The sequence below is a fragment of the Abramis brama genome (genome assembly GCF_963993115.1).
Source record: "Abramis brama genome assembly, chromosome: 2".
In the NCBI taxonomy this organism is placed as follows: Eukaryota; Metazoa; Chordata; class Actinopteri; order Cypriniformes; family Leuciscidae; genus Abramis; species Abramis brama.
In genome coordinates this window covers 31902007-31920059 of record NC_139964.1, presented here as the reverse complement: position 1 = coordinate 31920059, position 18053 = coordinate 31902007, and the positions used below count along the sequence as shown (strand labels likewise).

The 18053-nt window shown below is 35.4% G+C and overlaps 1 protein-coding gene across 8 annotated transcripts in view; it reads left to right on the top strand.

Annotated features, from left to right (window-relative positions):
- mcf2la (mcf.2 cell line derived transforming sequence-like a) overlaps positions 1-15218 on the top strand; it is a 72962-nt gene extending 57744 nt beyond the window's left edge. For 4 of the 8 annotated variants that reach the window (XM_084104552.1, XM_084104555.1, XM_084104554.1 and 1 more), the window contains 20 exons: positions 305-357; positions 762-841; positions 931-997; positions 1425-1540; positions 1623-1692; positions 1778-1870; positions 2705-2797; positions 2885-3010; positions 3112-3333; positions 3606-3698; positions 3824-3902; positions 4396-4569; positions 5259-5351; positions 5547-5612; positions 6429-6506; positions 6822-6896; positions 11551-11660; positions 11745-11857; positions 13687-13790; positions 13883-15218. In XM_084104552.1, coding sequence (XP_083960678.1) covers positions 305-357; positions 762-841; positions 931-997; positions 1425-1540; positions 1623-1692; positions 1778-1870; positions 2705-2797; positions 2885-3010; positions 3112-3333; positions 3606-3698; positions 3824-3902; positions 4396-4569; positions 5259-5351; positions 5547-5612; positions 6429-6506; positions 6822-6896; positions 11551-11660; positions 11745-11857; positions 13687-13790; positions 13883-13962 — 1985 coding nt within the window. In that variant the 3' untranslated portion in view covers positions 13963-15218. The remainder of the gene's footprint in view (positions 1-304; positions 358-761; positions 842-930; positions 998-1424; positions 1541-1622; positions 1693-1777; positions 1871-2704; positions 2798-2884; positions 3011-3111; positions 3334-3605; positions 3699-3823; positions 3903-4395; positions 4570-5258; positions 5352-5546; positions 5613-6428; positions 6507-6821; positions 6897-11550; positions 11661-11744; positions 11858-13686; positions 13791-13882) is intronic. The other 4 variants (XM_084104558.1, XM_084104556.1, XM_084104553.1 and 1 more) reach the window with 3 other exon arrangements.
- Positions 15219-18053: the final 2835 nt, after the last annotated feature.

The window sequence follows — 18053 nt, the reverse complement described above, 5'->3', positions numbered from 1 at the left end:
ATAAAGGTTCTTTAAAGGGATAAAGAACTATTAACATCCACAGAACCTTTTTCAAAAAAAGCTATTTGGTTTATGAGGACACAGGAAGTGTCTTCATTAACCACGTTTAGGTTGTAATACCCATGTCATTATACACATTTGTGTCCTCATAATAAACCATATATACAAGAACACACACACACACACATTCCCTGTCACTTATTTTACTCTTCTGCCATCTAGTGTTCATAATAGAAAACTGCAGGGATCATTGCCACAAAAAAGAATATTATTATATTTAATGCATGTTTTTTTTTGACCCCAGCACATAGGGAGAAGACTATAGAGGGTGAAATCATCAATGGAAACTGCAGAAAAGTAGGTATCTCTAGAAAAGTGCTTTATTTAATTTTTAAGCAGTAATATTTATAATACTGATTTGATATTAATAAATGAAGCAACAGTGGCTGCACTGCTCGCTTATGCATTTGTTGCACTTTAGCTTTTTGTTAATTGAATATTAAGTGAACAGATTTTTTTGAACTTTTTTTATTTTAATTGTATACATTTTTAATTGTTTATTCTCAATTTTTATCGCATGATGATCGCAACCTTAGCAGTTTAAAAATGAACAAATGTCGAGTTAGTTTGAGTGGATTTGAACGTTGAGCTAAAAATATGTTTGATTTAATAAAATGACAGAATTGGTTTGAACACATTTCCAAGACACTGTATGCGTGTTATATACGTAGAAATCAATGCATGGTTGTTTATGTTTGCAGGGAGAGATGCTCTTACAGAATGACGGCAGCAGACACCCGTCTGTCTCTGATGAAGAGGAGAACTTTGCTGTGCTTAGACGGTCAGTCAGGGGCGACTTAAAAGGAAAGTGAGCTATTGTGTGTCATTTTCTATTTGACTGATTATCTGTCGAATGTCCGTCCACTACAGGCATGTGATGAACGAGCTGTTGGAGACGGAGAGAGCGTATGTGGAGGAGCTGCTGTGTGTGCTGGAGGTGAGTTACACTGACACCTTTCACTACTAGAGATCAGATCAATGCATGTTTTAAAGTCGGCATGAAACAGAAGTTGCAATCGTCTTTTCTTTCCTATTGTGACGTATATCCAAGTAAAACGGCTTCTCGAACGAGAAAAAAATTGATTTTGTCCGTGGGGAATTGATTGGCTTGGAGTGGTTTGCTATTGGTGGATCTCATTTGAGTGACAGGTTGCCCCGCCCTCGTGCCAGTAAACGCATCATCAGAGAAGAGAAGATGCTGCAATAGGCAGGGGAAGCTATTTTGATGAAAGATTACAAGGGCACATGAATAAAAATAAAAAAAAAGCAATCTTCCATGAAAAAATAAGAATTGTCAATTTTGATTTCATGGTAACTTTGATAACTTTTAGCGCATTTGACTTGACAAATGATTTTGTGTTTAGGGTTATGCAGCAGAAATGGACAATCCAGCCATGGCTCATCTCATCCCCAACACGCTGCTTCACAAGAAGGACATCCTCTTTGGCAACATGCCTGAGATATACCAGTTCCACAAGAAGTGAGCTGAACCCTCTCTGTCACCGTTTGAGCTTCCACTTGTGTGGTGTTATAAAGTGCCTCTTATCCTCTATATATTTTAGGACTTTTCTTCGTGAACTGGAGACGTACACAGTCTATCCTGAGCTTGTGGGCCGGTGTTTCTTGGAGAGAGTGAGTCTGATGTCACATCTTGTGCTGTTCTGATTTATTACATGATTAAATGGATTTTTCAAATGTCTTATTCATGTTTTGTTAGATGATGGATCTGCAGATATATGAGAAGTACTGTCAGAACAAGCCTCGCTCCGAGTCTCTGTGGAGACAGTGCTCTGACTGCGCTTTCTTCCAGGTCATCTTACATTGCAAGAAACTACAGACACCATTAAGCCACGTTACATAAAAGCACATCTTTTTTTCTATAATCCAAAGGGTCATATTATAGAGTGTCATATCTAATATTTTAGGAATACAATATATAGGACCTTATATACACTACTGTTAAATGGTTTTGGATTTTTTTCAGTGTTTTGAAAGAAGACTCTTCTGCTCACCAAGGCTACATTTATTTGATCAAAAATACCGTATAGACAGTAATATTGTAAAATATTATTACGATTTAAAATAACTGTTTTCCATTTGAATATATTTTAAAATGTAATTTATTCCTGTGATGTAAAGCTGAATTTCTTCAGTCGAGATATATATATATGTATATGTATATGTGTGTGTATGTGTGTATATATATATATATATATATATATATGTATATATGTGTGTGTGTGTGTGTGTGTGTGTGTATATATGTGTATGTATATATATATATATATATATATATATATATATATATATATATATATATATATATATATATATATATGTGTATATATATGTGTGTGTATATGTATATGTATATGTATATGTATATATATATATATATATATGTATATGTGTGTGTGTGTGTGTATATGTGTGTGTGTGTGTGTGTGTGTGTGTGTATATATACACGCACACACTTCTTTAAAAAAAGATTTACTGCCCCAAACTTAAAATTAATTATTATTATTACTGTTTCATAAATAATACTGTACTATAATAGTTTAATAGTAATATTTATACAATAATCATCATCATAAACTATATTCATAGTAAAGAAAAATAAAGAATTTGTATATGCTATTTTCAGGAGTGTCAAAAGAAACTGGAGCATAAGCTTGGTTTGGACTCGTACCTGCTCAAGCCTGTGCAGAGAATAACCAAATACCAGCTTTTACTCAAGGTAAACTTGACCCAGACCCAAATATATAATTCCTACATTTGCACCTCTGTATGGGAACCTCATGTGGTTCATGTGTGTTTATATCAGGAACTGTTGAAGTACAGTAAAGGCTGTGACGGTGAGGAAGACCTGCAGGAGGCGCTCTCATCTATTCTAGGCATCCTCAAAGCTGTGAATGACTCCATGCACCTTATCGCCATCACTGGATATGACGTAAGGATGCGTTTTATTTAATGTGCAGATTGAATGAAAAAGGTCATCAATAATGTAAGACACCTTTGGAGTCGTTGTTGACCCTTGACCTGTGTTTCCAGGGCAACCTCAGCGATCTGGGCCGCTTGATGATGCAGGGGTCGTTCAGCGTGTGGACGGAGCATAAGAAGGGTCACGCGAAAGTGAAAGACCTGGCACGCTTCAAGCCCATGCAGAGACACCTCTTCCTGCACGAGAAATCTCTGCTCTTCTGTAAGAAACGAGAGGAGAACGGAGAAGGCTATGAGAAAGCCCCGTCATACAGCTTCAAACACTCACTCAACGTAAGTCCCGAATGCCAAAGGAGTTTAAGACAGAATATTAAAGTAGTTCGTTTTCATTTATTACTTCTCTGACATGGAAATCAGCAAATCAAGGGAAGATTTATAATTTTTAGTGTAATCTAACCAAGAAAAAGAAGATATTGCTCATGTAATCTGCATGTTTAATTTGTGTTTTGTCTTGTGTAAATAAAGGTTAATGAAGATAAGCACATTACGGGGAATATCAGGTTTCTGTACGAGACTGATTATGTTCATATCTTGTCCTCTGATAGATGAGTGCTGTAGGCATTACTGAAAATGCAAAAGGAGACAACAAAAAGTTTGAGATCTGGTGTAATTCTCGAGAAGAGGTGTATATCGTACAGGTAAACTCATACGTTTTACAATTGTCCTTGTAAAAATATCCTAGGTCTATTTAAATAGCACTGAATATAATCTAATCTATAATCCTGTCACTCACCTTTCCGGTCATTTTATTGTTTATTTTCAGGCGCCGACACCAGAAATCAAAACGGCATGGGTGAATGAGATCCGGAAGGTTCTAACAGGGCAACTAAAGGCTTGCAGAGGTGAGAGACGCCGTCCCTTACTCTTTCTTTTTATTATTTAGTAAGGACACATTCATTTGATCAAAAGTGACAGTTAAAACAAAACCCTCTATTCATCAACAAATCCTCAAAAATATAAAGCGGCACAACTGTTAGAATATCAACCCAAGAATAATTATAAGAGCTGCAAATCACATTTCTGAAGGATCAGGTGACGCTGACTTGTGATGTAATGATGCTGAAAATTCAGCTTTGCATCACAGGAATAAATTACGCTTTAAAATATATTCACATAGAAAATGATTATTTTAAATTGTAATAATATTACACAATTTTACTGTTTTTACTGTATTTTTGATCAAATAAATGCAGTTTTGGTGAGCATAAGAGAACATTACCAACATCATACCGACCCCAAGATTTTGAACGGTAGAGTATATAGAAATGACACACTTCACGTTATCAGCACGTTGTGTTTGTAGTTGTCTAATACTGTTGTGATGTTGTGTTTCAGAGGCGAGGCAGCAGAAGAGCTCAGATCAGTTAACTCCCACCAGCAGCAGTCTAACCCTGAGCCCCTTCAAGACCAACCCAAAGACCCTCAAGAAGGGAGAAGAGAAGAAAACTGAGCCCACAGCAGCAGATCCCAGTACGCCTGCCTTACTCAAAAATAACGACAAGGTCAAAGGTCAGTCAGCCCTTCACAACATGCACAACATAAACATGGAAATCAAAATCACGTACTGTCTGAGTAGGTACTACAATTTACTCCGCGACCATTAAAAATGTACGCTCTATATATTATGAATATGTCTACATCCGCCATGTTGTTACTGTCACATGACCTACCGGCGTCAGTCGCGTCGTTTCACTTCCAATTATAAATCCCTCACGGGATAGTAATGTGTCCATCGAACGCACACTTCAGAATATTGGCGGAAGTAGTACAGTAGATCATCTGTGGACTTTTCACCTACTGTTTTATACTATGTATTCGGACATGCTACTTTTTTAGCGGACTGTTATTCACATTCTATATAGTAGGGAAGTTTTTCGATTTCGGACACAGCGTCTGTGTGTACGCATTTTCAGAAGTCGTCTTTCAGATATTACACAGGACATATTTGAAATCAGTCCGTCAATGAATCTGTGAAACTAACCCCAGACTGACGTTTCCCTAAATCTATCCCACAATTCAGAATGCTGCTGTCTTTCCTCTTGCTGCTTAGACTGTGAATTTCTGTGATAAATTTCTTTGTGACCCCCCTGGTGTTTCTTTTTTCCTAGTTTTTTATTTTCTGACTGAACCTGTAACGGCCTTGATTACATCCCCCTCCTCTTTCTTTCTTTCTTTCTCTCTGTCTCTGTGGAGAATAGACGAGACTGTCACCAGTCCCAACTCTGAGAGAGCTGCAGTGGCTAAAAAACGTTTTACACTGCAGGGCTTCAGTAACCTCAAGAGCCAAAAAGGTACACGGTCACGGGCAATACATTTACAACAGGGTCACTGCATATTGATAAAACATTTCTGAAAATCATTATGATATATATATTATATATTATTAACTATGATACATTTGAAAACAAATAGTTTAGTGACATTGGATAAATGGAAAATATTTAACCTGGAATAAGTACTAAGCTTTGGCTTGAACCTCACTGCAGAGTTTATAGCAGCCTCTGGTGGCAAAAGCCTCACACTACCAATGGTCATCTCTCTCTGCCCTCCAGGTACACTGCAGTCTCAGGATACACTAGACTCTAGTGTAGAGACCAAAGTCTAGATTAGCAGCAGTTTAACGTCAGAGTTCAAGCTTGGTAACGTTAGAATTTAGAACCATCATTACTTAAATGCTCTTTACTGTGCCTTAACCAGGTGTGACACAACTTGTTTCCAGGAAAAATAATTTGTCCACACCAAAACCGAACTATTTTATTTTATTTTATTTTATTTTATTTTATTTCTTTTTTTCTTTTCTTTTTTTGGACCAGTTACATTTCCCTGGGTTCACTGTTAGGGCCTAAACCAGGCGTGTCCACAACAAAATCAAATTTGACTTTATTATTATTATTATTATTATTATTAAACATTTTTGGACCAGTTACATTTCCCTGAGTACACTGGTAGGGCCTAAACCCTACCCTAGGCATGATACGACTTTATTTCCAAGAAAAATAATTTGTCCACAACAAAACCAAATTCTATTTTCTAATTTCTATTTATTTTATTTTATGGGAGTGGGATTTTGAATCGATTCAGTTTTCCTGGGTTCACTGTAAAAGGGCTTACCAGCACAAAACTGGGGAAAAAAAGCATCTTTTATCAGATGTTGTTTTGTCACATCGCAAATGGTTAGGGCACAGTGCAAGACTTTAGTGTACATGCTACTTTAGAGGCTTTCACCCTGTAGAACAGCCACACTTTTCTTAATAATATTTAAGAGTCTTTCCTTTAACCCTATTATAGGCTTTCTCTTTCTTCTTTCCTGATTATTTGTCCTCTTATCCTTTTCTTTCTCCTTTCTCGCTCCTTGCTTTGGCTGCCAGGATCATCCCCCCCTAGTCCTGATCACAAAACTAAAAGACATGAGATTAAGAGTGATCCTACACCGTTTGGCTTCAGAGGTACTCTGTCCCATAAAAACTCCCAGCATTCCCTCCTCCAACATCAGCCATGACCAGTGTCCTGTGCTCCCAAGTCTTTGTTTTATCATATTATGTGGTTTCCACATTTTATTTCACCTTCATATATTAGGTTTCACCATCTTTCATACATCAGCCTGAAGTAATAGTAAACTAAAACACTTCAATATTAGGTGTTAAGCATTCACAATCCAAACAAACTGACTTTAGTTCTGCATACCTCACCAACAAAAGCGATCTGTGGTGTTTGGTAAATCGATGGAGTCTTTGAAATCTTATCGGCTGCCTCTCCCTTAGACGCCGGTCCCCACATCTCTCTTACCCGAGTGAGATGGATGAGCACTTCTAGTCTGTTGCAGACTAAAAGGAGAGGTAACTAGATGCCTGGTGTGGGAATGAACTTTATCATCTTTATTGCTCTCTCACAGCGAAACAGACTTCCAAACAGACTGGCAAACACTAACCACAGGGTGTGATGTTATTGCACTGTAATTGGTGGTTTGCAGGATAAATCACAGTGATAAATGGCATCTCTGATATAACCGCTCAATAAATTACTATTGTAAATCTAAAATGCTCTTTACCGTGGGAGAATGTGAATCCAGCCCAGTTCATATCGTTTAACAGGAGAGAGAAAAATTATCTGATAATCGCTTTCTATTTACCCTACTCGCTTAAAAAAATGAATCCACTGAAATTGAATCATCATCATTATTTATTTACACTCATGTCATTTCAAACCTGAATGCCTTCCTTGCTTCTGTGGAACACAGAATTGTTTCACAATTTACTGGTTGGTGTTTTCCATGCATTTACATTGAATGAGGACTAAAGGGTTCAAAGCATAAGCACCATATAAGTATTATAGACGTGGGCGTTATTCATGAAAATCATTGCAATCAGAACTTTGATTCAGTGAACTGAACTTGAGAACCAGTTCAGTCCGATTCGCGAATGAATCATTCAGACTGGTTTGTGAACCAAATCAATTACTTCACTGAAAAGCAGTGGTGGAATGTAACGAAGTAAAAATACTTTGTTACTTTACTTAAGTACATTTTTCACGTATCTGTACTTTACTTAAGTAAAAATCAATAGTGCATACTTTTGACTTTTACTTCGTTACTTTTTGCAGCAATTATTATACTTTCTACTCCACTACATTTCTACAACGTTTCGTTACATTTTCGTTACATTTTCTGATCAGTTTTCCCCTTGCCAAAACAGGGATTGAAAAAAAATGCAATTTTCGCTGCTGACGCGTTCATGTAACATGTAACTGTGGCGCTGCCAATAAAGCACCTAAAAGCTGTCACAAAGAACCGGCAAAAGTAATGATTATGAATATGTAAAATATAACAGGGAGACATTTTAATTGTTTATTAATAAAAAAGTGTTTCCTGCTGTGTCATTGTCGGCAGCAAAGATGAAGTTGACTATGCTGACGCGCGATCTTTGCAGTGAAGTGAACGCGCCAAAGAGAAATGCACATTTCATAAGGATTACATGCAGAGAACAGTCTGTTTTCTTTCGTTTTGAATTGTTCTGTTTAAAAGTACACATTTCAAGCTTTCTATATATATATATATATATATACGTCTGTGAGGCAAGTACAGACCTGAGTTTCGGTTCATGCGTTTCACCAGTAGGCCTACACGCGCCCGCGCCTCCGTGTCCTGATTAGCCTATCTATTGTCTGCTGCTATTTACTTATTTATTAAATCCAGGCAAATGGTTGATGAAACACTGATTAAAATTAAGATACAATTAATACAAAACGAAATTCACTTTAAAGAAGGGCTTTCTGTACTGTTTGAGGTCTCTGTGAACGTTTTAAAGCAGTATTTTAGTGCCGCTTTCAGAGCGCAGATAATGTTGGGAGAACTGACACGTCCGTAACATTGTTTTTTCCTCATAAAATGTGAACACAAAAAATAAAATGAATATTTTATGTTCTGTGGAGAGCCAACCCTTCTTCATCCGGTGAGTAGCCTATATTACTTTTGGTTTGCGCAGTGAAATTCACCGAATTACTAAAAAATATTTTGCCACCTAAAAGTTAAAGATATTTTTTTGTGTCACGTCCATTACGGATTTATATTTCCCTCATATTAAATATAAAACGCATGTGTCTGTAGTAGACTAATATTTTTGTCTGGACTTCTTTATTAAGGGAGTATGGATATATAAACAGTTTCGTATTAAATGCATTTTCTGAGAATTTACATTTCAAGTTTTTACTGCAATTGTCACGTCCATAAAGCTGGGAGTGCCCAATTTTAAAGAATTTATCCTCAGCTAGATTTGTGGTATAGATCTACGTATTGTATAATGTTATCTTTAAATAAGGGGTGTGTAGCGATTCAGCCTTCTCACACTCACCGCGACACAGGTTCGTGGATCCGAGTGTTGTGATTTCGGTTTCATATTGCATATTGTTACAGCCTTAATTATTAGAATATAGACATTAAGAGAATAAATTGTTATGCAAGTACTTTTACTTTTAATACTTAAAGTACATTTAAAATCAGGTACTTTTTACATTTTACTTAAGTAAGGTTTTCATTGTGGTACTTTTACTTTTACTAAAGTAAATAAGTCTCTGGTTATTTGTACTTTTACTTAAGTACTGAGATTCAGTACTTCCTCCACCACTGCTGAAAAGATCCAACTTAAAAGAATGATTCATTCACAGATTAGACTGATAACTACAGTATTTCTCTCATGAAGATTTTCAGCGAATTGTTCGACTTGTTCTTCAGGCAAAGCTGTCATATGATTTCATAAGATTTTAGCATATGACTATATTTATACTTTTGCCCGCCACCTTTTGAAGTTTCCGTTTGTAATTGCATGGAAAAGATCTTTCTGTATTCCACAAAACAAAAAGCCAAACAGGTTTGGAACGACATGAGGGTGAGTAAATGATGACAGAATTTTCATTTCTGGTTGAACTATTCCTTTAAATACTGTGTTTTTACTGTCGATTTACGGGTATCCTTTAAAATAGTTCATTTATAAGCCAAAAGATGTCAGTTTTTGCTAGAAAATCAACTTGCACTTCCCTTGGTGTGGAAACACTTGAGTGTAACGCTGCATGAGTGTCTGGTTTGGGTTCCTGTCTGCTGGTTTGCGGTGCTAGTTCTGGATTCACTTTTACAATTCTGAAACCACAGATCCGTTTCTACCAAACACTCTTCCGGGCTCCATGATTATCCACTGATTCAGGTCTAAAAATGTTTATGTATCTCTCCATAAACATGTTTTGAATGATTTGCGAATGTGTCATATGCCGCCTTCACAGTCATAAAACACAAACAGCTGTTAGCTCAGTGCCTAGACCTGTTCCTCTTTTTAAATGGATTATGAGATAAAGAGGCTCTGGCTCCGTTTCAGAACCTAGTGTGATGCCTACATAGGCATCACATGCACACTCCCAATGCAAAATCTGTTCTGAAACTGAGGAAGTGTGATTATTACTTCTTTCACATCAATTCCATAATACATTGTGACAAGCTCAGTGAAAACGTCCATCCAAGATGGTGAATTTGGTTAAAGAAATGACAACTATATGATTAAACAAATTTACAATTTGTGTAATAACTATTTTATTGTTAGCTTAGCAACATGCTAATGCCAAACTCTATAGAGGTTATGCGTTGACGTCACTTCCTCGCCAGAAACCGCCCCTCGGCCTGACCGAGTGGCAAAAGAGCCGCTTGCGTGACAGGAATCAATAGGGGAAACTGCGAAAACGCGAGTAAAACAAACGATTTTCAGTTTAAACTAAAGGTTTGACTCGATTTAGTGTTCCTTACAACTTACCAAAGATCCAGTGATCCATGGATATTGACATGCAGCCAGGAATCGTATTTTCTGACATTTATATGTGCCTGATTTATACATAATACATAAAGCAAATTGAACTCTTTATATAAACACAATATAGGTAGGCCTAAATCCAGATGATCACTTACTGTATATCAATGTTATATGTATCGTCATATCGTCCAGCCTTAAAACTTGTACAGTATTTTATCAGTGTTTAACAACGTCTGATTATGCAGAATATACAATGGTAAATATTTAATTAACGAGTTGTCATTACAATATATAGGTATGATTGACACAATCATACAATGATAACTGCAAATCCACCTTTCGCTGCCTGGAGTCCAGTTGTTTCCATGAATCGCAGCCATCCATTTGCTTCTCTGTTCTGTAGCTTTCGGCAGTCTGTAAAAATATACCTCAGATTTCTTGTCAAATCTAGTTGTCCAGTCAGTCGCAAAGCTCTTTCCCGTTTTATGTGTGTTTTTCTCAGCATTCACTCTAAAAGCAAATGCTGCCGCTCAGTCTTTTTGCCACTCGGTGGGCGTAACCGCAGTCACTCCGGCCGACGTGACGTCACGTGCATAGTTACCCTCCGCTTATGTAGAGCGTTTCAAATCACTCTTAGAAAAAAAGTTTCAATTGGGTTCTTAAACTCAATTTTAAAGAATGCTTTACGCCAAAAATATTCTATTTCAAGAGAAATTCCTTAAATTATTGCATAATAGAAATGATTGCATAAGTCTTAAATGATTGCAATAATAAATGTTGATGTTCATTTTTAATTTTTAATGGGATATTTCAATGTTTTTATACTGATAAAGTATTTTTACGAGCTGTTTAATTCATAAAATTTCATTAAAACTAACTCATTAGAACTAAATCCATAAAATGATCCTATGATGGGAGCCCTTAAAAGTTTCTATATATGAAGCACCTGACAGGAACTTTAAGGTTCATAGACTGTAAAAGTTCTATATAGGTTATTTTCTTCTTCGAGTGAGGTTCTTTGACAGTTAGGAATCCGGCTTTTTCTATACATAAGGAGTGGACCGCAAACTATGTTTTGAAACCGAGCCAGTCTCTTCTTCATCTTCCACTCACCATCTATGTGGAGCACCATTTATCCCTCTCTTTCGATGTCTTAACATGATCCAAATGTGACATTGGTTTCACCCGTCCTCTCTTCCTCAAGGCTTCACCAAGGCGTCGCTGTCTATGGATGCGTCGGAGGAGAACGACGGTTACTCGAGCGCCGAGGACCCCATGAACTCTGATCCTGAGGATGAGGGAGGGAAGAAGCTGGTGAGTCTCTTGAGGAACTCTTCGCTGCATGATTCCTTGTGTTTGTTTGAGCACTGATGGTGTCGTGTTTGTTTTTTGCATTAGTCTCCAGGCAAGTACGTGGTAGTAGCTGACCATGAGAAAAGCGGACCACAGGAGCTGACGGTTAAGAGTGGAGACACGGTGGAGCTGGTGAGAGAGGGAGACGACGGACGCTGGTAAGATTCACACATTCAGGATTATGGAAATACTGTCATCATTTACTCATCCTCGTGTTTCACGTTATGACCCATAAATGAATCGTTTGTTTGTGGTTTTTAATAAATCAATTTAATTCAATGGATCTTTTATTCTGTTGAATCAACCAATTGAAATAAATTCCAAATCTAAACAATTATGACTGTTATATATCAATGTTATTTTAGGATTATCTTTATACTAATATAGCTTGTATGAATATTTTTAAGGTGCATTGTGTAACATTTAGGAGGATCTGTAAACAGAAATGCAATATAATATACATAACTATGTTTTCAGTGGTGTATAAAACCTTACATAATGAACAGTTATGTTTTTATTACCTTAGAATGAGCCATTTCTATCTACATACACCGCGGGTCCCCTTACATTGAAATGCTCCGACATGTTTCTACAGTAGCCCTAAACGGACAAACTACTATAGAGTGCGTTTCTTCACTATGTTGTTCTTTGTGCAAAGAAGCTAGCTAAAGTCAGCGAATTAAACACTGACACAATGATGAACAAGTAACAATAATATTCGCAATAACATATCGTTTTACTGAATAATAAAGTAAACCTAATTTCTTACTTTATCTTTGTAAAGAAACCTCATTGCTTAACTGGCTACTCTCTGTTGTCTCAGACGACGACATCTTTTCCTGTCGGCCACCGTAACTTCTGTTGATTGCAATTCGCGACCTTACCACTAGATGCCGCTAAAAATCACACACTCCACCTTTAAGTTAGCTTTTATTTTTTATATTTTTCAGTTTTCATTTTAAACATAGTTTAATTTGTATTATAGTTTTTGTTTTATTAAATATTACTTATTAGGTTTAATTTTTTTTTTTTTTTCAGTTTTGTGCTTCATCTTAAACTTATATCAGTTTTCAATTGCAAGTTTCCGTTTTGTTTAAGTTTTTCATCAAATGTTTATGGAAGCTTGTTTCCACCACAGAATAAAACATTTTAAAAGATAATTGCGACTTTTTATCTCACAATTACGAGTTCACATCTCGCAATTCTGACTTTATTTCTCAAAATTGCTAGATATAAAGTCAGAATTGCGTGATATAAAGTCGCCATTGCGTTATAAAGTCAGAATTGCAAGTTTAATTCTGATTTTATAACTCGCAATTGCGACTTTATATCACGCAATTCTGAGATAAAAAGTCGAAGTTGAGCACAATATTCACTAGATATTTCTGGTATTTCTGCTGTAATTATGACAAAGCTGCTTGTTTTCAAACATTGTATTGATATATTAACATGGTTAATTATTTTAACATACTGAATGAATGAACCACGATTCATTGTGTGAGTCTAGATGTTACCTTCTGTATTCCAGAATTGTATATTCTTCAATACAAACTATAATTATTGAGGGAAAATAAAAATATGATTTCATTTCACATTTCGTTTGCTTTTAGCATTGTATTTAGGTTATACTTGTATTATTTTCATATATTAAAAATAATATATTAATTTAAATACTTTTAAGTCATCCTTTAAATCCAGGCATAAAATATAAAAAAAACAAAAGTAAAGCAGTTAATAATGCACATTGTAACCTGCTCCTAATTTCATAGGCTTAATAAAATATTCTAAAATATATAAAATGTTAAATAACTCAGAGGAGTGTTTTTGTGCCCACATATTTAAAATAATCTAGTTCCATTTTGGCATTTTGAGTGTTGGATTATTATCTGGACTCATTTCGATGTTTCTAAAGATGACCAAATTAGAATCGCAAAATGTTTTCTGTAAGCAGAGGCTGGTGTGATGTTGATTTTTTCTTTTTTTCCAGGTTTGTACGTAATCTGCGGACCAGTAAGGAGGGCTGGGTCCCTGCTGCAAACCTGCTCACTCTCATCAGAGAATCCAAATCTTCTCAATCTCTCTCCAGCTCAGGTAACACAACTTCCTGCTCTCCATCCACCACACAATAAATCCCCATCATGTTTTCTAAATTTAGCCAATGTGTATGCATGTTTTCCCCACAGAAGGCAGCGGGTCTGGAAACCTCAGCACGTCGTCCAGCTGCAGCGAAACCTACACGAGCTTCTCTGACATCAAAACCTGAAGCCCGCTGCTCCAGCGCCTTGTGGCAGCTCCTACACAGTGCACTTTCTACTGAAGCTCCTCGAGCCTTTGTACTGTATTTAACCTCCTCAGCCGAGAAAGGAATCGACCTCTGCGGTCAATGTGCGCCATTCAGGATATTTTATATAGAGCGTCACCCTTTCTCAACCTTCATAAGAGAGAGGAAAAAATGTCTGCTGTTCCCATTCACATTCTCACTGACTTTGAAAATATGGTGTGATGCTGTTCGTTTCGCATCTGCATGCATTTCCTCAAAGAGAAAAGGGGTTTTTGGTCGAGTCGGCATTAACATCAAAGTAGCCTGCGGTCTAAAAGTCTTTAAAAATACATAACAAGGACTCTCTCACGAGCTTCCACTGGTTTTATTGATCTTGCGTTGAGAATGTCTGACTCTGTTGGCGTCTAAAGCTCCTGTCTGATTTGCTGTAGCAGCAAGACAATGAAATGTTGTTTTATACGATAAAGATTCTTGAGGTTATGCCTGGTGAAAAGTCCTGTTCACTGTATGTATTAATCTAAAACAGCTGTATAGTTTAAATTATTTCCTGTAAAAGAAGATTTGTACAGATATTAACTTTTATCTCATGTTTTTCATTAAAACAGTATATATATATATATATATCTATACATATTGTATATTATGACCACTATGTTGTGTGTCAATGAATTGTATTTTGTTGTATTTGTCACTTTATTCTACAATTTCCCAGTAACAACATACCAATTGTGTTCACATTTTATGCAATTTATTTTCCTGTACGCCACCACAGATAGTTTGATTTGGATGGTTCAAAATGTAGTCTGGAAAGTGATAATTGGTGTGTCACTCAACTTTTGTAAGACTTGATTTTAAAGGTCGGAACCTTTTGTCAAATAGTATTACTTAAAACTTGTCAAAGTTCATCTACAATCCTAGACGGCTGATTCAAATCAAGGATGAATACCACAGCGTTTCTGTGCTCAAGTGTTCATGTCCCCAGAACTGCACACTGTCGTTTGTTTTAACGTGTTCAGCAATACAGAAATCATTGTTAATATCTATTTTAATTTTATGTGGCACATTGCTGCATGTTAGTTTTATCTCATGCTAGGTTTATCGTGTTCTCATTTGACATAAAATATTTTCCTCTATTAGACTCGTATCTATGTACATGTGTAAATATGTATCTAAGAGGTTGTATGAGATGAATGAATTTAAAGTGCTTAGGCAGAAATAAACTTCACTGAAACATTCTATCCTCTTCTGCTGGCTCAGATTTGTCAAGGAAATATCGAGTGTGTTTGCCACATTGCTCTCATTTCTGCGTTGAAGATGACCTTTTAATTATTTTGGTAAAGTCAAAGTCTTAAATGCGTCAGCTTTTTCATTGTGCACCACAAACAACTTTATAATTTTGCAAATAAATGTTACTTAATGATTTATTATTGTTAGATATTTTTGATTCATTTAAATCTGTGCATGCTGAAACTTTTGATTGAAACTCGATTTATAAATATTAAGAGCTATCAAGACCAAAATAAACATTTCTCTTGATAATAGAAATACCATATTATCAGAATTTATTAAAATATTTTATGATGATAAAAAATGAGTAAACTTTTATGATGGAATTTTCTTTTTGAAACTTGATTTTAAATATTAATACCATAAAATAAAATAAAAATCCTTATATTTACCATACACTGTAAAAAAAAAATGACATGATCAATAAGTTATGACAGCATAGATTTTGCATTGCTTTAACTCATTAAAATAAGTTGAAGCAATTGTCAACTTTTTACGTTATACAAGATTCAACTAATATTTTTAAGTAAAAGGTCCCGTATTATGCCCCTTTTCACAAGATGTAAAATAAGTCTCTGATGTCCCCAGAGTGTGTATGTGAAGTTTCAGCTCAAAATACCCAACAGATCATTTTTTACAGCATGTTTAAATTGTCATTTTTTGGGGCTCAGAAAAACGCGCTGTTTTAGTGTGTGCCCTTTAAATGCAAATAAGCTGCTGCTGGACGACCCAGGGGGCGGAGCTTCATGAGCTCGCGCTCAGTCTCTCAGGACAATTTCATCTCACGGAATGATGATAATATCAGAAACTCTCAGTAACAGTGTTCATTTCGAGTCGGACAATAATGCCTACAGAGTCAGAGTGCTGTATAGAGATGGAACAGGTATAGTTTAGTAGTTTAATTACGGTTATTATAACGTATTTGTCATCTGCTTGTATGTATCCATTATTTATTAATAGCCTACAAGTCTGCTGTTTCGGACCAGAGGGTTGTTCCATAAAACAAGATTAGAATACAAGCCAGGCTTATTTTGGTTAGTCAGACTTATTGTCGGTGGATTCTGTTTCATAAAGCAAACTTAAAATAGTTCAAACTCAGTTACCCTGGCAACTTATGCTGGGAAACTAACCTGGTCCAGGGCAGGCTAACTGTCAGGCTAAGCCTCAGCTGTTACACAGATCCTCTAACACTGACCAACAAGAACACAATGGTATTACCACTGACACTCTCTCATACCATTATTGGACTTTATTAACCATTATTAGTCCAAAAATAAATACACAATATACAGAAAATCAACTTAAATAAGGCTACAATGATAAATTAGACAATATAGACCTCTCTCTCTCTCTCTCTCTCTCTCTCTCTCTCTCTCTCTCTATATATATATATATGTATGTACTGTATTTATATATATAGATAGATAAATACAATATATATACTACAGGTTTTCTTTTTTTACTGGCTGAATGTTTTGTGCCCAAGATTTAATTAGATTGTTTTAAAGATTTATGAATACATTTCTCTCTGGTTTTGTTTGGCAGCTGTAGTACATGTTTATGATTATTAGAAGAACATTAGAACACAATCTAAAAAAAAGCTTTTTAAAGCAGAAGTTAAAATCACAAAATTGAAAATAAATAATTACAAAAGCACAATATAAATTTTAACTGGCAAGATGAATCTGAGCTTAGTAATTGACAGTATATTAACCGGATGGATATAAAATGGATATATATATTATGTCTTTCAATTCAAACACATTTAACACAATTATACAAATGGACAGTTCCTTTAAAGACATCATATTTTCCCCCAATAAATATTCCTTATTTTTCCTTCTACTTTTTTTCTTTTGTGATAATACCCACCAACACATACATATGATTTAAGGGGAAAAAGACAAAAAACAATAAATAAATATTAATCAAAATCTAACATTCACATATTTATATCAAACTCTTATAATGACACATAATTCCTAATAGTTATTCAAGTAATATTATTTAAATATCAAATATTCAATATTAAATAAGTAAATAAATAAAATAACTAGAAATAAAAGGGAGGGTTATATAAAAATGTAGTTAATGTAGGCTAATATATATTCCTTTATTTTATGGAATATTCTTTGATTTTAGAGTTGCACATATCTTTTCAAAATGTATACATTTGCTCTTAATTTCATGTTATCCTCTCCATAATGTACTTTAGAAACTAAATCTACTCATTTAAAACTGGGGATTCTTGCTTTCTCCAAAAAGTATTGCATTAAAAGCTGTAATTCTCAGCATTCTAAATAAGTATACATCATCTTTATTAAGTAGCATAGGTCCTATACCCAAAACAATATTTTGTATCTTTATATATTTAGTTTCTTAAAATAAACTTCCCTGAATTAGGCTACTTCTGTTCACTGAAGTACTTCTGTTCGCTAGAAATTCACTGCAACGTATCCAACATCCTAAAGATAAATTATTATAATTAGAAGATATTTCTAGTGTTATAAAATATCGCGTATTAATTTTCCAAGCAAAATGTATATTTCAGTCAGAATTATTGCGCTCCTATTTGGCGCGCATGCGCGCAGCAGCGCTCGTTCAATATGAAGATTAGCAGCAAAATGGATACATTTGCATGACTTTGTAACATTTACAGATGGAGAATATAACTGTAAAATGTAAGTTTTGCACTGAGGGGGAAAAAAACAGCATAAAATATACGCTGTTTGATGGTGGATCGATTTGATCCACGATCGACCTCTAGGGCTGCTTCAAAAACGCGT